Here is a 22,085-nt window from a genome sequence, read left to right as displayed (position 1 = left end):
TTGACGATATTAACATGACGCATGTGCATCTCTCTCGTCGTGTCATCGATCAGCTCTGTAAATAATGGGACCCCCCCCCAGAATCAGAGTGCAGACTAGAAAACCAAAATAATACGGTTCCCAGAAGCAAGACTTTCTATCAAGTGAGCCTTGGTGACTATAACTGTACCGATGAGTTCCAATGCAATCGAAGCCGGTCCACAGTTTGTCGATCTCTGCGTCACTGCTGCCCGTCAGGCGGTAGTAACACGTTTACTCGATTTGATTTATTTAAGAAAATAAATGTAATAATAGAATACAAAGTTTCGATTGCAACAAAAGCAACCGTCATCAGGTAAGAATGAATGAGAAGAATGAATGAGAGTAATTCCTGCGGTCACGAAAGCTTCAAATCAAGTTTGATTTATTTTGATGGTGACCTCGAGCACAAGAGAGGGCCCCACGATGCGGTTAGTTCTGCGGGAACTGCCGGCGGTTTTTGTTGTTGTTGCTGCTACTGCTGTTACTGCTGCTACTGTTACTGCTGCTGCTGTTGCTGCTGCTGCTACTGCTACTACTGCTGCTGCTACTGCTGCTACTGCTGCTGCTACTGCTGCACGATGCACAAATGCTGTGGTCCGGTCGCTGCTCTGCGCCAGGTGACGGGGATCTTGCCCGAATGCGAATTCCTCGTGGAGCTCAAGAAGCGGGAGAACGAGTGCGCGGAGCGCGTGGGCCACGAGATCAACGCGTCCGTCGCTCGCGGCCTCTACCTGCCCGGTACCGTGGTGACCTCCCACCCCCCCACCGCCACAAAGACAAAGATCCCCCCCCGCGTAGCCTATCGGGGCAAGTGCTGTGAGCGAGCAGCGCCGACGAAGGCTCGAACGGCACACGAGGGGGTTGGGTGGCCAGCGCCACGCCCGACCTCCTTCGATCTCCCCGCCGGTGGCGATGTTCACACGCCTCACCAGGCATTCATTTGAGGCTTAGTTGACCTAGAGGAGGCCCGGGACCGGTTCAGATTTATTATCGTCAGTGGTGTTGGCCGTGAGCGGGAATCAAACTCGGTTCGCCGGGTTAGGGGCGCGGCGCGCTAACCCCTGCACCACCGCTCCTCCGTGACCCCCTCCTTCCACCCTACACCCACGTGGCGGAGTGGGGGGATAAGACTCAAGCCCCCCCCCCCACCCCAGATCCACGTACACGCAACGTGGGCTTTAGGGGCCTTCAGCACTGAGCCAGCGACGGTAACGACGGAGTCCTTGACTTCGGGTCTCGGTGATAAAGGAGTGGGTGGGGGTGGGGCAGGGGGGGGGGGTGAAAACGATAGCAGCCCCCCTCCTCAAACTCAGTCTGGCTCTGAGCCACGCGCGCACAAAGATGTATGGAGGGGCACGACTGGGACAGTCATTCAGTTGATTCGTCAATTGAAAATTATCATCGGCTTACGTGTTCTGGAGGATTGCTTTGGGCCCCGTTAATATAAGAAAAAAAAACTATTAATATTTTTTACTTTACCAAATAAGGCCTACTGAGCTATACAGCTCTTTTTTCAGAAGCGAACTGGCCACAAGTGATCGCTCAACGAAGTGGCTTGTCGTGTGGACATTTATAGCAGCCAAATACTCTAAATGTGGAGGGAGAAACCAGAGGACCCGAAGAAAAATCCACGCGCCCACGGGGACAGAGACACGCAAACTTCAAATATACAGCAGGCGTCAGGGTTTGAACCCACGACCTCCTGCATGCCAGGCAAGGGAGTTGACATCTCGCCACCAGCAGTCCAAAAATCCCGCCGCCCCAAGGTGGGAACCCCCCGCCCCCGATAAACAACCTAAAACTCTCTCTCCGAAGCCGGACTCATCCATTGCCGGAGGAGTTGGCGTCAACACCCCCTCCGTAGCTGCCGCTACTGGAGGCCCTTCTGCCAGTGAGTGGAGTGAGCAAGACGACACGGCAGCGCTGCGCTTGTACCCTGCGCCGGATTGAAAGACCCTCCGAGGAAGTCCGTACTCCTGCAGTTCTCAGGTTTCGGCCTCCAGAAGCCATTCTCTAGCACGTGGCGGGTCGGGGGTAATGTTCTGACCCGGCTGTTTACGAGCGAGTTGCAGGTCTGGGGTGAGTTCCGAATGGGGATTTCTCCGTCGCACGATGCCGTCGGCACAATCGGATCGCAAACGCGTCACGCGAAACGAAAAGTAAAAGTTGCTATGTCCGTGCATTTGCCCGCGTGTGTGCGTGTGTGCGTGTGTGCGCGTGTGTGCGCGTGTGTGCGTGTGTGCGTGTGTGCGCGTGTGTGCGTGCGTGTGCGTGTGTGTGCGTGCGTGTGTGTGTGCGCGCGTGTGTGTGTGCGTGTGTGTGTGTGTGCGTGTGTGTGTGTGCGTGTGTTCGTGTGCGCGTGTGTGTGTGCATGTGTGCGTGTGTGCGTGTGCGCGTGTGTGCATGCGTGTGTGCGTGCGTGTGTGTGCGTGTGTGCGTGTGTGCGTGTGTGTGTGCGTGTGTGCGTGTGCGCGTGTGTGCGTGTGCGCGTGTGTGCGTGTGTGCATGCGTGTGTGCGTGTGTGCGCATGCGCGCGCGTGTGTGCGTGCGTGTGTGCGCGTGTGTGCATGCGTGTGTTCGTGCGTGTGTGTGCGCGCGTGTGTGCGTGCGTGTGTGCGCGTGTGTGCATGCGTGTGTGTGTGTGTGCGCGCGCCTCGTGCCAGGCTGCCCCGGCATGTGGGACAATCTGTCGTGCTGGCCGGCGGCTGCCCACGGAGACGTGCGCTCCGTGCCCTGCCCGGACTTCATCGCTCTCTTCAAGAAACGAGGTGCGCGCTCGCGGTCGCGGCAGCGGCGCGCCTGAACACGCGCGCCATCAACACCGGCTATTTAGCCATCGACGACTGTTTCGCGATGGGCATCGGTTGTTCGGGTGGCAGCAGGAATGGACTCGTGCCGGTGACTTGGTGCCGGCCGGCGTTGCTGTGCAGAGCTTCGTTACAGGAGATGACAGGCCGAGCGGTGGCCGAGAAACGTGTCCGGGTTTTGCTCTCCAGTTGGAAAAGGTGGCGACCCTCCAATATCTGAGACCCCAAAGGCTGCAGCATGAAATACCTCCAGGTTGACGGTGGCTATGCTGCGTGTCGCCTGTAATCCAGCGCTGGAGGCGGGGGGGGGGGTAGCGTGGATCACAGCACAAATGTTGTGAAACTCCCTTCCCGTTGGGCGTCGATGAGGAGCCGTACCTCGGCTTTCCAGGAGAAGGCAGCACTTTAAAATGTGGACTCCACCTGTTTCATCTGTATGGGATAGAGTGTTGCTTCCTCGCATGCGTGGGGTTTCTTCACACATGTAAACACCTCAGTAATTGGCCGATGTCACCTTAAGGGGCCGTCCATAAATGACGTCACGCACCTGGGGGGGGGGGTCAGACATTTGTGACGATGTGTGACGAGGGGGGGGGGGGGGTTGAGAAATGTGACGTCACATCAAAATGTGCAACTTTAAATAAATATAGACAACACGTTCTACTTAATTAAATAGACTTTTTAATAAATGTTTTCTCCTACAACAGAGTGCAGCGCCACATTAAATACGCACTACAATGGCACTAATTTAAAGCGATTTGAAGCATGGTTTATTTTTTGGGGGGGGGCAGAGCTTTGTGACGTTATATTTGAGGGGGGGGGGGTCTGAATTTTTGTGACGCCGTGTGACGAGGAGGAAAGGGGCGGTCAAAATCGTCCAAAATCGCGTGACGTCATTTATGGACGGCCCCTAATACATAGAGAACCGCAGAGCTTGCACAATCTGCTGGTGCCGGCTCACCGCGTGGCTGCTTTCCTGCTTGTCTTTGGTTCCTCGTGCCTCGCTTAACAGCACTTGGCCCTGGCGGTCTGTTCAAGGCTACGTGTTTTCACGCGTGTGCTCATCCAGGCGTGGTGTACCGGAACTGCACGCTCATCGGCTGGACCGACCCCTACCCCATATACGGCGAGGCCTGCGGCTTGGACGACGTCAACGAGAATGAGACGGACGAGAGGGTGAGGGAGCCGTCTACCGACCACCACGCCCCAACCCCGTCTTCCCCCGCCGGACAGTCGGCATCCGAAAACTGGCCCGTGGGCACGACGTCCGGGCGTCGATTTGATCACCACCACCGTTACCGTCCCCCCGCTTCGTATTCTCATCATATGGGGCTCACTCATTAACCCCTTTCGTTCAATCCGTTCATCATCATTTACTGTCATCGATTTCGCTTTCACCGAATTGACGCATCGCAGATTCGCCCCCCACCCCCCATTGCTTACACTCATCCATTTCACTCACCTCATCTCCACCCTTACACTCATACGTTCTACCGTTGTTAATGCTCTGTCATGATAAGATTTCGAGCGGCCTTGCTTCAAATTCACATCTCAACTTTATTCGGCTGTCGTGCATCCCAGAAATGTGAATGACATCCGGACTTTCCGCCCCACGTGCTGCTGGGAGCTTCTTCAACGAAACGACAGAATTTAGGAACGATTCAGTCCCTGAGCAAGCTACCAGCATGTGGAGGCGAAACGTCGGGCACCGTACCGAACAGCACGTGGCACAATCCGACAGCACATCGGAGAGTGTGTTTGGGGGAGCGGCGGCACAGTGGTTTGCTCGCTGCGCTACAAACCCGGTGACCAAAAGTCAATTCCCACATGACCAATCAACAGTGGCAAATATTTTAACTGGTCCTGGGCCTCTCCTATGTCGACTCAGCCTTAAATGAGTACCTGGTACAGTGTATAAACGTCAGCATTGGGGAGACAAATGCTGCCTGGTATGGTGCTGGCCACCCACTGACTTGTGTGCCGTGGCGGCCTTCATAAGTGCTCGCGAAACAGCACTTTGACCGCAACAGTCTGTTCAAGGCTACACGGGGGAATCTGTGCCTTTGTGTGCGTGTGCAGTCGTACTACAGGACGGTGAAGATCACGTACACGGTCGGGTACAGCACGTCGCTCATCGCTCTCACCGCCGCAATGCTCATCCTCTGCCTCTTCCGGTGCGAAGCCGACGGCACGAAACACGCGGACGCGCGGACACGCGTGGGTGGGTCCGTCCCGTGACCTCCCGGGGGGGGGGCCCTGCCGGCCGAGCGCTTGGTCACGTCGCGCGGCCTCGGAAGCGCACCTAGCCCGGCACGAGCGCTGCGGTTGTCGGAACGGTGTCACTGATGGCCAACGGCGGGCGCTGTTTGCCGTGATCGTTGTTGACGCGTGGCGACGGGACGCGCGGTTTGTTCGGTGGCTGCGACTGGTCGCGTATAGGGGGGGGGGGTGCAATGTGGGCCGGCCCCACTGGCCCCAGGAGTGCCGTAGCCAGCGCCTGCACACCCAGTCCCGGATGAAGCTAGTGCGGGGCCTGTAGCTTATGTTACAAAGGGGCCCTAAAAAAACACATAAATGTAAAAAAAATACCTGCAGAGTAAATTTATTATATTTTTTTATTTGCTATATTTTCAGATAATACGATAAATGGCTAACCTGGAACACCCAGTCGTTCATAAACATTGAAGGCGGTATAGTACTATAGTAATAGAGCAAGTGCAGAATCACTGAACCGGAATTGATAGCCTGAAAGCATTTAGCGCGGGGCCCTTGAAAGTGCGGGGCCTGTAGCATATGTAGCTACTTGGATCATCCGGCACTGTGCACACCCGATAGCGAGTTTTATCGAACACTTGAGTGAGTTGTGATGGTTCAGTTTTATCGAACACTTTTTTTTACGTGTTATATTAAAATTCGCGATCATTCAATGTGTGAAGAAGATGATGATGATGATGCGATGTGTGATAACGCAAAGGTTGCCACCTGTGGTGCGGGTGTCAGCTGGTGCAGTCCGGGAATCGGCGTATGTGTTCAGGTGGCAGCAGGAATTGATGTGTACCGAGATCTGGTACCGGTGTAGCTGCTACGAGGAAATTCGTTGCAGCAGTGTACCGCACGCTCCTGATAATTATAGACCCAGTGCGGGCTGGGGAATCTGTCCAGTTTTTGGTCGACAGCGGAAAAGGTGGCGACACTAGATGACACGTTTGTGTGTGTGTGCGCGCGTGCGTGCATATGTGTGCGTGTGTGATCGTGACGACGTGTGGTGTCCGTCTTTACAGGAAGCTGCACTGCACGCGCAACTACATCCACATGCACCTCTTCATGTCGTTCATCCTCCGCGCCATCTCCGTGTTCATCAAGGACGCCGTGCTCTTCCCCGAGAACGAGAGCAGCCGCTGCTCCACCGCCGGGGTATGCGCACATGCACGCATAGACACGCACACGTAGACACGCACACTCGTGACAAACAGCAACAAGGACCCCCAGCACGAAGCTCATTCACGCGAGAGCAAAGCCCGCTGTCGACGCCTGATGGTGCCGGATGTAATCTCCGACGACAGAAACCTCGTCCGAAAATCGCCAAAAAGGTGCTCGCGTTTTGAAAGTCCCTCCGGTTTTTCATGATGAAAAAAAACAAATCATTTGGCGCATTTGCTCACGACGTGGAAACTTCATCTGATTGGCTCTGACGGGTGGCAGAGGGTACAGCTGGAGATTGGAATGGCACCTTACGTGATGATTTCAGCCAAAAAGTGACGAACAATTGTTAATAATTATTGATGATTATTAACAATTTTTACAGTTACCGTAATTTATAATTATTAACAATTGGGTTTTCACCGCCAACGTCGTGAGGTTTTTGTGTGTGTCAGGCTCCGCTGTGATGATCGCCGACCAGATCTGTGTCACTGGAAGTCCTCCACCACCCGACGCGGCGAAACGAATGAAATTGTCGCGCGTGCAGCACGGCGAGCATTTGTCAGCTACTCGAGCTCACTCACCGGTTCGCAGTGGATTTACATTTACTTAGTTAATCCTCTTCATCCCCGTGTGGGACGCAAGGCCGCAATGACTCCCTCCACGTCTCCTTTCCTGTCCTCGGCAACGTGTTGAGACTCGCCGCGAGAGAGTTTGGTCGCTGCAACCAGCTCGTTCTTCACGGCCTTGCACCACGTGGTCTTGGGTCTCCCAGGTTTCCTGTTTGCTCGGTGCTGTCCATCTCAGCAACAATTATATATGACCTTATCGGGGATTTTATAGAGTGCTTTAGTCGAAGCGCTTTACAGGAATTATTAATGATACGTTAGTTATTGGGTGATGGGAAACAGGGGATGGGGTTTGAGTGTTGGGGAGGGGAAGGGATGGAAAGGGAGGTGAGGTGAGGTGAGGAAGGGGGAGGATAGTTAAGGTTTTAAGGATGCAGACAGGAAGTAGTAGAGGGATACGCTATTGAGACCACGTTAAACTTCATTATGACAAGAAAGTTGAAAGTCAGAACAACAGTCCAGGAAGTCGGAATCGAGGGATGGCTATATCACCACAGTGCCTGGTCACGTGAGCGATGCGTGAGTTGTGTTGGTGACGGCGTGTGTTGTGTTGATGGTGGAGCAGTTATATTGGTGATGAGTTGTGTTGCGCTGGTAACCGTATTTTACGTGTCTGGCCAGGATGAAGATGAGTACTTCGATGACATGGAGAACATGAAGGTGATTGCGTGTTATAGAACCCACAGCCCCACGCAGAACCCACACGAATACACCTGCATACGCGCGCACACCTCCCACTCATCATCATCATCCCTGTACACACCTACACATGCCAACATGTACCACTATAAGACAACAAAAAAACCCAGTATAGCCTTTTACTGACTGTTGGGGAAAGTGCTGTTAGCGAGCACCTACGAAGGCCGGCACGACACACGTGGTCAGCATCACACCCCGCCACTTTTGTTCACACACCGCACCAGGTACTCATTTAAGGTTGAGTCGACCTAGGGGAGGCCCAGGACCGGTTCAGATAATCGTCACGGGTGGTTGGCCGTGAGCGTGGTTAAGGAACGAGCAACTCCACCCCCCCCTCTCCCAGCCCCCCTGCCCCCTCCCCCGTAACACGTACGACGATTCTGTCTCCCGCCTGTGTGCGTGCGAGCGCAGCTGGGCTGCCAGCTCACCATGGTGTTCTTCCAGTACTGCATCATGGCCAACTACAGCTGGCTGCTGGTGGAGGGTCTCTACCTGCACACCCTGCTCCTCATCTCCTTCTTCTCCGAGAGGAAGTACTTCTGCTGCTACATCCTCATCGGCTGGGGTGAGCGAGCGGTGGCCAGCGTTAGCCCCGCAGCGGGCCCGCGCGCTTTCGGGTCGATTCCGCGTCACCGGGGCGAGGACTTATCATAATAATAATTTAAAACTCCTATCCAGGGGCCTACCCTGGCTCCTCCCCCCTCAACCAGTATATATACAAGGTCGGATCTCTTGGAATTTCTCATTTACTTGATACAGCAAGCGTGCTATGACGGTTCCACCTGAAGACGGAAGCTTGTGTTGCCTCCGAAACGTCGTGATTTTTATTTTATTTAACTTTAATTAATTTTAATTAAAAATTTTTACCTACGTGACTTTACCGAAAACCTAAGAATATGACTCCGGGGGGACCAGGATCGGGTGTCTCGTCGGCAAGAGTGACCTGGCCGTGGTGGCTGTGCGTGCGCGGCTCGCCAAAACAGACATCAGAGGCAGCTGGCTCTGGCTGCCACTGCGACCGCCAATTGTATTGGCCCAAGCGCTAAACCTCTACTGCCGAATCTCCCACCTTACTCTCTCTCTCTGTCGGGGATCTTCTCTGATTGGGCGTATTGACATCTCCAATCGAGCCTTGCGCTTGCTAGTTATCTTTTTTTTTGCGGCGGCGGCGGCTCTTGTCCCAGTCTCTCTTGTTCCAGCCACGCGTCATTCCGTCTGTCGTGGGTCCTGCTCGCGCTCTCGCCCCTCGCCACGCGTACCAGGAGGAGCTGCGGCGCCCACCGCTACATCGTCCTCATCCCATTGCCCACGTGTTTTTTTGTTTACTCGATTGAGCATGATGAGCTGAGCCTTCGGATTGGGGGGGGGCTCAGCTTCTTCCAGCCCCCCTCTCCACAACGCTACAAGGGACTGCCTTGTGACCTGCCAATTCAACAATTCCACTTTTGGTTGAAATTCAATTCCAGCATCGCGCAGTGAGTGTAGTATCTGGGCAGAGGCCGATCTGGAAACTTCCCAAGGGGGGGCGGTCTTGAAATGTCAAGCTTTTTAAACATGACTCCAGCTTACTAAAGAGACTTTCAATATAATTTCTCTGATACACATCAATGACGTATCAAAGTTTCGCGGACGCAAGTGGGGGGTGGGGGGTGGATATCACCCCCACATCGCCCCCCCACCCCCCCCCCCGCACCACATGGATCTGCCACTGAACCGCGGCGTGTGATGTCGTCAGCGAGCCGAGTGGGTGTCTTGCAGGAGCCCCCGCGATCTTCATCGTGCCCTGGGCCCTGTCGCGCTGGATCTACGAGAACACCGGGTGAGCGCGCTGCCTTCACCTCCAACTCCCGCCACTCCACAGCCCCTCCCCTCGACCCCCCCCCTCGACCCCCCCCCCCAAAGGCAGCCGTGATTCCCAAGACGCTGATACTGTAGTCACCACCTCTGCTGTATGAACATTATTTTGACTATTAACTATTATTATTTTATATTCTTGATTCTTTCGGTAAAGTCACGTAGAAGGGAAAAAAATATATATACATTATTTGATTATTTCCCTTCTACTTGACTTTACCGAAAGAACCAAGAATTTGAATCCCTGCAGTCACGAAAGCTTTAAATTATTATTATTTTAAACGGGTAAATCCCACTGAGCTATGTAGCTGTTTTTCAGGAGCGACCTGGCCACAAATTATAGTCCAAGGAAATGGCTTATCATCCACATACTCGAAACGAGTGTTTCTAAATGTGGGGGGGGGGGGGGGGAACCGGAGGTTCCAGAGAAAAATCCACAGGACCGCGGGGAGAGAGACACGCAAACTTCGAATATACAGCAGGCATTGTCCTGGTCGGGATCGAACCCACGGCCTCCTGCATACCAGGCGAGGTAGTTAACATCTCGTCATCGTGGCGCCCTGGCTGGCTGGGCTCCTCATGCCGTTATTATACAACTGACAAAACAATTACACGTGCGTTAGAGAACGCAGGTGCGGCTTAATGACATCATCCAATGTATTGTCTCCGATTAGCACAGGTGGATGCATACGGCGCGAGAGAAGTCCCAACACTCAAGATATATACGCTCAAGCGATTAGCGCAAGCGAGTGGGCCTGGGCGGGACGCGGTCAAGAATAGTAACGGAGTGGCAGCCGAGGAGTCCGAGAGGGCGTCCGTTGAAGAGACGTAGCGGTGAGATTGGTTCGTGTGCGGATGCACCGGGGTGGATTGTTGCGTCGAAGGGTCGCGAGACAGCGGTGGCTTGCGGGAGGCCTTTCAGAAGATGACGATGATAATGATGGTGATGATGACAAAACCAGGACTTTTGAAGCCTCGCGGTTTTCCCAGGACAGCAGTTACTTCAAAACGAGGACGTTCTGGGAAAACCAGGACAGCTGGCAACCGTTGTCGCCCAGGAGCAAACAGCGGTACCTGTAGCGGCGTCAGCAGCAAGTGACACCTGGTCTCTCTGGTGTGCTGTGTACAGCTGCTGGGACACGAATGACAACCACGAGATCTGGTGGATTATCAAGGGCCCCATCCTCTTCTGCATCCTCGTGAGACGCGCGCATGTGTGCACACGCGCGCACAATCCATTCACACACACTCCATTCACACACACACCATTCACACACACTCCATTCACACACACACACTCCATTCACACACACTCCATTCACACACACTCCATTCACACACACACCATTCACACACACTCCATTCACACACACACACTCCATTCACACACACACACTCCATTCACACACACACTCCATTCACACACACTCCATTCACACACACACTCCATTGACACACACACATACTCCATTCACACACACTCCATTCACACACACACACTCCATTCACACACACACACATACTCCATTCACACACACTCCACTCACACGCGCACACTCCATTCACACACACACCATTCACACACACACCATTCACACACACTCCATTTACACGCGCAGACTCCATCCACACACACACACACATACTCCATTCACACGTGCACACACTCCCATTCACACACACACATACTCCATTCACACGTGCACACACTCCCATTCACACACACACATACTCCATTCACACGTGCACACACTCCCATTCATACACACACACACACATACTCCATTCACACGTGCACACACTCCCATTCACACACACACACACATACTCCATTCACACGTGCACACACTCCCATTCACACACACACACATACTCCATTCACACACACAAACTCCATTCACACACACACATACTCCATTCACACACACACACACTCCATTCACACACACACACATACTGCAGTCACACACACTCCATTCACACGTGCACACACTCCCATTCACACACACACACTCCATTCACACACGCACTGCACACATACACACTCCATTCACACACGCACTGCACTGCACACACACACACACTATTCACATGCTCCGTTCACACACGCACTGCACTGCACACACACACACACTATTCACATGCTCCGTTCACACACGCACTGCACTGCACACACACACACACACTAGTCACATGCTCCGTTCACACACGCACTGCACTGCACACACACACACACTATTCACATGCTCCGTTCACACACGCACTGCACTGCACACACACACACACTATTCACATGCTCCGTTCACACACGCACTGCACTGCACACACACACACACACTAGTCACATGCTCCGTTCACACACGCACTGCACTGCACACACACACACACTATTCACATGCTCCGTTCACACACGCACTGCACTGCACACACACACACACTATTCACATGCTCCGTTCACACACGCACTGCACTGCACACACACACACACACTATTCACATGCTCCGTTCACACACGCACTGCACTGCACACACGAGAGGGACCTGGTGGTGTAGTCACGAGCGGCTGGATCCCGGACGTGAACCCAGGCCCTCGGCGTTGCCGGCTCAGTGCACTGAAGCCCTGAGAGTCACCCGGCCACCTGGAGACCCAGAGTCTGAACCCGAATCACCGGACTCGTGGAACTACAAAACTACTCCCCAACACCAACCACTGGCGGAGTCAGTGGGGGGGTGGCACTTGCCCCCCCAATGATTCGATCGAAATCCCTAATTTAGATCGGATCATTGGGGTTTATTAGTAACAAATCGGCATTTTGCGACCCCCACTGCCACCGTGAAGCATATTATTACGTGCCAGGGACTCTGTGAGATGATATGACAATAGTCTGAGTCCATAATTGGCAATAAGTAACGGCAAAGCAGTTATAAGTGACTCACAGAATTGTGCGCAGTTGCGTATACAGTACACGACTTCCCTTGAGGCATTCACCTTCAGCGAGCGCGATGCCGATCACACAACGCGGTTCGAATTCGACCCTCGATCGATGGCTGCGCCATCGCCGCACACGCGTCGAATAAAGAGCAAGGGACAAGTCCTGACTTACTAACAACTCCTCTATAATTGTTCATTGCTGGAGAGGTTGCCTCCCCTACCTGAAAATCCTGGCTCCGCATTGACACCAACCCTCAATTGTAACCTCGACATCCGTAGGTGCGTATTACCGAGACGTGATGATGTTCATTGTGTCAGGCCATGCTTATCCGTGCCAGGCTGGGTGCATCGCGAGCACATGGCTCGCCGTGCGCCTGGGCCTTGGAAACAGCGCTCCGTCTAAACAACGGGGTCACGTTCGGCCCCCATCGTTTGGACGGAGTGCTCTTGCCAAGGCCACGCGGGAACCCAGCAGCATTTGCCCAACTAAGCCTGCCTCGGCTGACGAGACCCGGGGAAGGTCGTAGCCGGCCCCGAGTTTGCATGCCGAGGCAAACGCCGCTGGGTCATGTTGGTCTGGCAAGTCAACGTGGTGGATGGACTCAAACGGCTGAGACGCAGGCCAGAGGCCTAACGGTGGATGCCATCACCCACGCTGATCCGCAGCGGCGCATAACGAGGCGGTGTCATTGCAGGTCAACTTCATCCTCTTCATCAGCATCATCCGCATCCTCATCAAGAAGCTCAAGTCCCCAGACGTTGGAGGGACCGACTCGAGCCACTACAAGTGAGACGACCACCCTGGGCACGTGCGCATGTGTCTGTGTGTGTGTAGTGTAGGTGGTACAGCGGTTAGCGCGCTGCGCTATGAACCCAGCGACCCGGGTTCGATTCCCGCTCACGGCCAATACCAGTGACGATTATCTGAACCGGTCCCAGGCCTCCCCTAGGTCGACTCAGCCTCAAATGAGTACCCGGTGCGGTGTGTAAACATCGCCACTGGGGAGACAAAGGCGGTCGGGCGTGGTGCTGGCCACCCACCCCCTCGTGTACCGTTCTGGCCTTCATAGGTGCTCGCTAACAGCACTTGCCCCTACAGTCTGTCAAGGCTATACGGGGATCTTTATCTTTGTCTTTGTAGTGTAGGTGCACCTAGCCTGGCACAAGGTGCACGTGCGCTACGAACCTGGCCAACCCAAGATCGATTCCCGGTGACGATCACCACCAGTGACGATGATCTGAACCGGTCATGGGCCTCCCTTAGGTCGATTCAGCCTCAAATTAGTAACTGGTGCGGTGTGTAAACATCACCACTGGGGAGACAAAGGCGGCCGGGCGTGGTGTTGGCCACCCACCCCCTTCATAGGTGCTCGCTAACAGCACTTGCCTCAACAGTCTGTTCAGGCTATACGGGGGATCTTTGTCTTTTTGTTTTTCTACTGCCGGTGCATCTAGCCTGGCACAAAGTGCACCTGGCGTGGCACGAACGCCGCTGAGTGGTGAATGGCGGCTGCTGTTGTTGTATCTCCCCGATGTCGACCCAGCATTAAAAGAGCCTTGTTGCGGCGTGTAAACATCGCACACCAGGGGAGACAAAGGCAGCCAGCCGTGGTGTTAGCCACGCCACCCGCTCGTCATCGGCGCCACTCGCCAACAGCGCTTGCCCCAACGGTCCGTTGAAGGCTGTCCGGGGGATCTTTGTCCCTGTCCCGTGCGTGTGCAGGCGTCTGGTGAAGTCCACGCTGCTGCTGATCCCGCTGTTCGGCGTGCACTACATCGTGTTCGCCTTCACGCCCGACAACATGCTGCGCGACTTCCCCATCGAGATGAGACTCTACTTTGAGCTGTCCTTTGGCTCCTTCCAGGCATGTCCACGCTCACCCCCTGCACTCAGCCACACACTCACACGCTCGCCCGCACGCTCGCTCGCTCGCCTGGACACTCACCCACGCACTCATCCAAACACTCACCCACTCCCCAGCCCGCTCACTCGTTAACATGCTCACCTGCTCACTCGCCCGCAAAGTCACTCACCCACGCACTCAAAAACAAAGATCCCCCGTGTAGCCTTAACAGACTGTTAGAGCAAGTGCTGTTAGCGAGCACCTATGAAGGCCGGCACGGCACACGATTTCATCCCCCACAATTAATGGAGTTGGCCAGACGTCCCGACTTAGGGCCGCAGAGCTCGAAATATTTACGGCACCGGTTCCGACTGCCTTGCTTCCCGCTCGTGCGTGGTCTCCCACTCCCCTGGATCTACGGAAACTGCGCGTCGTGTAAATGTAACTTGTAGCCGGGTCCCGTGAGAGTACACGGAGGCAGCCAGTCCCTGTGCGGTGTTCAGCCAAGTGCCCCTGTGTCGACTTTCAAGTGTCGCGTTTATTTTGTTCAACCCCAGCTGAGAACCTCCCGAGATCAGGATGAGTGTCACGTACGAGGGTGACCTCGGGGTCACCAAAGCCGTGTGCCGGCCGTGCGTGGTGACCGTGATGTGCTGACGGCACAGGCGGCCGTGGCGACTGTGCCCAAAGCCGCCGTCTCCCCTCTCTCCGCGTTGTGTCCGCAGGGCTTCGCCGTGGCGATCCTCTACTGCTTCCTCAATGGAGAGGTACGCGCGCACACGCACGCGTCCACACACGCAAACACGCGTCCACGCATGCACGCATGCGTCCACACACACACGCGTCCACACGCATGCGTCCACACACGCAAGCACGCGTCCACATGTTCGCGTGCACGCATGCCCAGCGGTCCAACAAATGGAAATGCGGTCGTGTCGGTTGGGGGCACAGTGACGCGGTTCGCATCTGGCGGCCGCCCTGGTTAATACTGCGGCATGCATGAACCGCAGTATACCGCGCACCGTCTGCTTCACAGTGAACGCGAAAGATGTATGCGTGTACGTTGAACTACTTTTACACCGTACGTAGCCAAGCGTGCCGATCGGAGGTGTGGGAAAGATCGCCTAATGCCGTTTCTGAAACGGGTGGGCCATCGCGCGCCGGCGTGAAGGTCCAAATTTCCCAAAATTGTGATTACACACAGACAGCAACATCGCCCCCTGCTGTGCTATACCTCCTGCAGACTCTGCCTGTGAAACAGCAGCAGCAGCAGCAGCGTCTTCCTTCGTGATAGCCTCGCCGCTACTGCAATGGCGCGAATACCAAATGTGCAAAATTATTATTAATTGTGAAACTTTTTAGTTCCATAGCTCACGGCGACTGCTGCCTCCCATCTATGCAACTTAGCATAGGAATAGGAACCGTTCTGAGAAGTGCCAGTGGTATACCACATTTCAAAAAGGGCATTGAGGCGTCGCTCAACATCCCGATGCTCATTTTAATCGACCTTAGCCGCAGGGTGGAGTCAGCGAAGGTTGTTGGATCACTGCACAAATATTGGGCGTCGAAGTGCCATACCCTGTGTGGGACTTCATCCCATCTGTACGGGGATAGAGCGTTTCTCCCTCGCACGCGTGGGTTTTCTCCACGTTTCCTCCAACACCAAAACACATTCGTTGGACAATAACCCCTTCATATATATAGAGGACCGCAGAGCTCGGGCAATTGTTAGCATTACCACGTGGCTGCTGCCTTCTCGCTCATCTCTGGTTCCCCCACGCACGGTGGCGGCACGTTACGAGTTGACATTGTTATTATATTATTATTAGTACTATTATTATATTAGTATTACTATTATTAGTACTATTACTATATTAGCATTACTATTATTAGTACTATTATTATATTAGTATTACCATTGTAATAGGACGAGCCAACCTCCAACCAGGATTTTTGACTCGTAACCTTTTCCCCGGCTTGCATCGCCGCGCGGAGCCAGCCGGGGGTAGATTCGCATTAGCGGCTAACGCCGGTGGCGAGCGGTCACCGAACCAGGCCGCGGGCACCCACCCCTCCTTCGGCGATCCGCACCGAATGGCACGGTGGGGTACAAACGGCCCCCCCACCCTCCCCCCCACCCCCGTCATCGTCCGGTAACCCCCAGGTGCAGGCCGAGCTGAAGCGCAAGTGGCGACGCTGGTGCGTGGACCGCTACCTGTCGGTCGACCTGCGGCAGCAGCACAACTCCACCGTGAGCAACGGCAACAACGGAGCCACGCAGCTCTCGCTGCTCACCAAGTGCAGCCCCAAGACGCGCTCCTCCAGCCTGCAGGTGGACTCCTCGCTCATCTAGACCCCGACTGGGGGGGGGGGGGTGGGGGCGGGGTGGTCACGCAGCACGTGCCCCACGCCATCACACACGTCCCCCTGCGATCGCACACGTGCTACCCGCCCCCCCCCCCACCCACCCTCCACCCAGCATGGCCCCCCCCCCCGCCCTCCTCACCCTCCATACTTCGATCCACTGGACGCGTCCCTCCGCCTCGCACCCCCCCCCCCCCCTCTGCTTGGCATGTGCCTCCCCGCGCCCTCGTTCCTCCGCTCCCCACGCGGTGTAACCTCCACGCGCTCCCCACCCCCCCCCCCGCCCCTCTGAGTCCCTGACCTCCGCATGTCCCTCGACTCGACATGTCCCTGCGCTCCGCGTACCTCCCCCCATCCCGTAAACCACGCGGTCCCCTCTGCTGCACACTTCCCTTGCCTCCCGCACGCCACCTCACTCTCCACTTTGCATGGCCCTGTGCGATCACGCGCCCCCCCCCCCCCACTCCCTTCGCTGCGCACGTGCCATGACTCGTCGGCATGTTCTTCCACTCCAGATGCCCCTCTGCGTTCACAAGCCCCTCCACCGCATGTCCCTCAACTCCACACGTGACTCTACATGCCCCTCCACTTTACATATCCTTCCATATCATACTTCCCTCTGAAGTTCACAGCCCCACACACACACATCACACCCATCTCCACACCCTGCACACTTCACATTGCTCCACGCAAGAGCACCCCTTGCTCCACTCCCTTGTACAGCCATCCATTTCCCAATGCCCTCCCGCTAAGCTTTTTCCCTTTCCTACTCACCGATTAATATCCACAAACGCCGAGTCGAATCCAAGCGGTCGAATCAATTTTATACGGCTGAATAGGGAGTCACAATGGACCTACGCCACACCCATAATCTCCCCTTGGCCTTGTCCACCGCCGGCCACAACCTCACCGCTCCCACTCGTTCCCTCCAGACCTAGGACTCCGCAGGCGCGTCTCTGCAGCCACGCTGGGAGGCGCTCCAGCTGCTTCACAGGCGGCTCTCCGCAGGCCACAGTGCCAAACACGACGCTCATGGCACTTTGCACTTGGAACAAGCGAGCTGCCCGCAGCCCTGTTGAGCCACCTGCCCAGTAAATGTGGTCGGAACCGTTGGGCCAACGTTGACTCAACGTTGGCCCAACGTTCCATGTTCCGTGGGAGTTCCCGGTAAACGTTGGGCCAACGTTGGCACGTGGCTGTCACCGTGTTTCAACCGGGTTGTCTGTCCGTTTCGCCGTAGCTTTTAGCTGATATCGCAGGGAGTTTCGTTTTGAGCTCCCGAGCCAAGGGAACCCAATGTCCGGGGCGCACACGCACAGCGAGGGGAAGCGAGAGCCGTGAGATTGGCCACCACGCACCCTGCCCCTCCCATTTCGCCGCACACGAAGCACCCAGCAAGCAGCGCACTGCACCAGACCACGCATTCCGCGAAAGAGAAAGTTCGGACAAAATTCTGCATGCGCACAGGTCGTGTAACGCTCTCCGAGAACGCGTGCGTCCTTCGGAGTGTTTAACCAGCAGCGCAGAAGCCCACGGGTAACTTTTGCATATTTCTATCGTCCTCTATCCCCTCGGTTATAGTCCCCAAGTGTTGGGCAATCACCCTTTGATGAACTTGGCCGCTTTCGCGATAGGGTTCAAGCCGAATAGTGTCACAGGGTTTTACTCGAATTTCGTTCATATCCGATCGCCTTTACGAGTGCTATCGCGCGCCCCCGCCCCCCCCCCCCGCTACTAACGTACAGAACTAACGCACAGACCCTTTCGTGCTTAGTTGGAAAGCGTTACACATTATATATATTTAAAGCAAATCTTGCGCTCGCAGCAATTTTTTACAAGAAAAAAAAATTCTTATTATCCTTTGTGCTTTTTTTTTCTCGTTGGAAGTGCCCCCTCGGGGTGGGGCGGGGGGGGGGCATGCCGTAGATGTAGAACGCTGGTGTGCGTGTCGTGTGGTGTGTGTGTTCTTGGCTTGTTCCATAGACAGTAACCGCAGCCCCGGAGCAGCATGGCGCGATGATCAGTGACTGCCGCGTGTAGCCGTCCCGTGGCGCCACCCCGCGTAGTGTCCGTGGTTTCGTAGGGACCCGTGTCGATGTATAGCCGTCCGCAAGCTCTGTCGCTGTAGCGACCTCCGGCTTTTATGGCGCCGGTTTTCCCGCAGAGCGCCGACAGAAACTTCCCCGCGGAAAACGTTTTGCTCGATCCTTAGGGTGTGGAGGCCTCAGAACACCGGTCAGGAAAACCAGGCGCCGGCCAAAGTTTGTGCGCGCGACGCGTCGTTACTTGTATTATGATGATGATGATTATTATTGCTGCTCAACGTCTCCCGGCAGCAAAAGTGTCAACTTTTCCATTTCCACGGGAGGATTGCCGTTTGGTCTGAGCGAACCACTCGAGCTTGCGGCTCTTTGTGGTCGCGTGGTCGAGGCCGTCGTACGCCCAGCGAGAAGGTGGCCACAGTGGCCAAGACGCGCCCCGTGATAAGGGGGGGGGGGGGGATGGCCATCCTTCGGAGGATTTTCATCAAAAGATTGTCGCGATTGAAAACACGGAAGCTGAATGTGAGCACGCGAGCTGGATCGAGGCTAAGCGCGCTTGCCTCCCCCGCAACCCCTCACCCTCCCATCGGCGTAACGTGACGACTCATATGAGGACTGTACTTATATAGGGTGAGCTTGTATCCGGCTTCTAACATAATAGGAATAATTTACCCAGATAAGCCTCACTGAGTTCGAAGGCTTTTTCTTATTTTTCTGGAGGGTTCTGCATTGGAATGTTTCGGGCGAATTCCATTGATGCGTAATTTTGGCATACGGAAGGAGTAACTGCAAACAAAATCAAAAAACTCTTATTGCAGTTGAGGGGGTTCCACTCAGCATGGCAATCTACCTTCTCGCTGCCACTCGCCTACAACACGTGGCTAACCCTGGCACACACGTGGCGCAAATACCGCAGAGTCATCGATATCCGACAAGGTTGGGCGCATTGAGGACCATTTGGCCGTAGGTCATAGCCGTGGAAATGTATCCAGCAGAGCGCCCGTTGTTTCACGTGGCTCTCTCGACGAGACTCCACCAACGCCGGCTCGTCTCACGTACGGGGGGCGGGCGGTGGGGGGGGGGGGGCGAGCGGTGGGTGGGGGGGAGTACCCATCCATGGTTTCGCGCCCGCAAGGGTCGTCGCTCATGGGCAGCGCGTATTCCGCAAACGGAATTAGCGGTGCAAAATATCCGCCGTCGACGAAAGTGTTTGTGTGGTTTACGGTGACTCCGATGGGTGGACAAAGTGATCGAGCGGCGACTACTGCGACTACGGCCGCTGCCCTCAAACGCGCGACCGCTGAGATAAGCGTAGACGCTCCTTCGAACACTCTGAATGAAAGCTGAGACTTAAACAGACCCCCAAAACCAGTGACGACATGAAATCCGCAGACCTGCGATTCGACTAAATCTCCACGTGGTCGTCGTCGCCTCGGCAAGGACTGTGACTCGGACAAATAAATAGAACACTGACGAAATGTCCGCCGCTCCCGGGCTACCGTCGAGGGGGTCGCCCAGTATCCTGAATGCTTTGGGCTCAAAACCGCGTTCATCAAACGGTCGGCGATGGGGGGGATTGCCCCTCCCCGCCACCCTCCCCCCAGCAGTGCTTTCGGACGTAGCCCGAGTTCCGGTGGTCACTCGTAGACCTCTGCGTAGGTTTCCTCGCGGTCGCGCCGTTTACGGCTCCCCGATTGTGTTTTTACGCTTGCGCTGCGTTTGCTGACGTTGGGCACGACGGCGGTGCGACGGTTTATTTTCTTGCTGTCACTCCGCGCGCGCTCGGGAGCCGCCGCTCCCTTCGGGAACCGAACGTTCCCTCGTCCGCGTGCTCGGGATGTTCGCCGACTCAAGGTCCCGTTCCTCCCGGCGCGCGGAGCGGTGAAACGTCGGGCAGCGGTGGTGCCGAACGGCGCGCGGCCCCGAGTGGGGGGGGGGGGCGTTGGTTTGGGGGTACGACCCGACAACAGGCCGGAGGGAGGGCTCCCTTAGACTCGCACGTGCGCGTGCGTGCGCGTGCGTGCGTGCGTGTTCACCTACAAAGTGTTTTTTGTAACCAAAAGCCCTGTGGGCGAGGGAGAGCAGGCGATGGGGAAGACGAGGTGGAGGAGCGCCAGTGTCGTTCACGAGTCGGGGCCCCCTGGCCTGGCTCGATATAATGCAGCGGGAGGGTGGGACGGTTACAGGGAACCCACCTCTGGCTTGAGGGGTCGTTTGCTACTCGATATTTGTTTTTTTGTAAGTAAAAAAGAAACTGTCCGTATACGAATGCCGAACTGTTCACGTGTTAACTTGGAGGTTTTTTGGAGCGCCGCAATGTGATGTGTACCACGCGTGACTTTCAGCTGTAAGCCAGTCAATCGATCTATGTGATGTGTACCGCGCGCGACTTTCAGCTGTAAGCCAGTTGATCAATATATGTGATGTGTATCACGCGTGACTTTCAGCTGTAAGCCAGTCGACCGGTCTATGTGGTGTGTACCGCGCGTGACTTTCAGCTGTAAGCCAGTCGATCGATCGAACTTATCTATCTGCCGTCCCTTTTTGTTACCCATTGCCCACAAACACTATCCCATTGCACATTTCTGTTACGAGGCCACGTCAGTGGCGAGCGTGGCGAGGTTGGTCATCGTTTCCGCGCGTCGCATTGCTCCCCACGAGCTCCACCCAGCAGGTCGGACCTGTGTCATTCGCTCTGCTGCAGGTCATTTCTTGTATCCGAGGCTTAAAATCAGTTTAGATGTCCCTACGCGGAGACTGCAATCGTCCCCCCCCACTCTGTCCAGCCATCGGCTTTCGCGAGAAAAATTCGATCACGGCGTTTAGCTTCAACGGCTTGTCCGCTTCATCCATTTTGTGTTCGACGGCTTGCAGCGCCCCCCAACCCCCGCCCCGTGGCTGCACATGCGGCACCACGTGGCGCCGTGTTATGATAATCGCAAAGGTGGCTAATAATGTGTAATGCGTTCCCGATCGTAAATGAGAAACGTTTGGTATTCGCGCCGTCTGCAGGAGTACACACACTCAGCGCACGCTTTTGTCGACAGAGTGGATACAGCCAGGGCTGAATTTCTCACTCGATATTCTCCGGAATGCTGCTGGGCTGGCTCGGAGTAGGGATTGTAGAGCTGCAAGGTACGTCCATCCAAATTAACCTCGGTTATCGTCTATTACTGTACCCTATGTTTCGATAATCTCACGAAGATAAGATAAGTAGGATTAACAACCAAGGTGAGATTGATGGTGGCGTGCTCAAAACAATTCCCCAGAACAGTGTTCCGGACTTTTCGTGTTGAAATGAAGACTTCTGGTATGTACCGTAATTACAGATATACATGTATCGTATAGGCAAACGTTTCGGGTAATTGCCATGTTATTCAGAGTGGGAGGGATATGCGGACGAGAGCGACGTGCTGAATAGTTGGAGACAACGCATTGCAGGGTCCCATGAGCCCAGAGCCAGATGTCTCACC

At 55.2% G+C, this 22,085-nt stretch overlaps 1 protein-coding gene across 1 annotated transcript in view; it reads left to right on the top strand.

Annotated features, from left to right (window-relative positions):
• Positions 1-16,687, top strand: part of LOC144943503 (vasoactive intestinal polypeptide receptor-like) — a 34,511-nt gene extending 17,824 nt beyond the window's left edge. Inside the window, exons 2-14 of the mRNA XM_078871019.1 lie at positions 639-759; positions 2,685-2,789; positions 3,898-4,004; positions 4,908-5,002; positions 6,110-6,242; positions 7,499-7,537; positions 7,988-8,141; positions 9,335-9,395; positions 10,560-10,629; positions 13,058-13,149; positions 14,086-14,227; positions 14,932-14,973; positions 16,371-16,687. Coding sequence (XP_078727145.1) covers positions 639-759; positions 2,685-2,789; positions 3,898-4,004; positions 4,908-5,002; positions 6,110-6,242; positions 7,499-7,537; positions 7,988-8,141; positions 9,335-9,395; positions 10,560-10,629; positions 13,058-13,149; positions 14,086-14,227; positions 14,932-14,973; positions 16,371-16,559 — 1,350 coding nt within the window. The 3' untranslated portion in view covers positions 16,560-16,687. The remainder of the gene's footprint in view (positions 1-638; positions 760-2,684; positions 2,790-3,897; positions 4,005-4,907; positions 5,003-6,109; positions 6,243-7,498; positions 7,538-7,987; positions 8,142-9,334; positions 9,396-10,559; positions 10,630-13,057; positions 13,150-14,085; positions 14,228-14,931; positions 14,974-16,370) is intronic.
• The last annotated feature ends 5,398 nt before the right edge of the window (positions 16,688-22,085 follow it).

Source organism: Lampetra fluviatilis, chromosome 31 (genome assembly GCF_964198595.1).
Source record: "Lampetra fluviatilis chromosome 31, kcLamFluv1.1, whole genome shotgun sequence".
Classification (NCBI taxonomy): domain Eukaryota; kingdom Metazoa; phylum Chordata; class Hyperoartia; order Petromyzontiformes; family Petromyzontidae; genus Lampetra; species Lampetra fluviatilis.
This window is presented reverse-complemented; position numbering and strand designations above follow the sequence as displayed.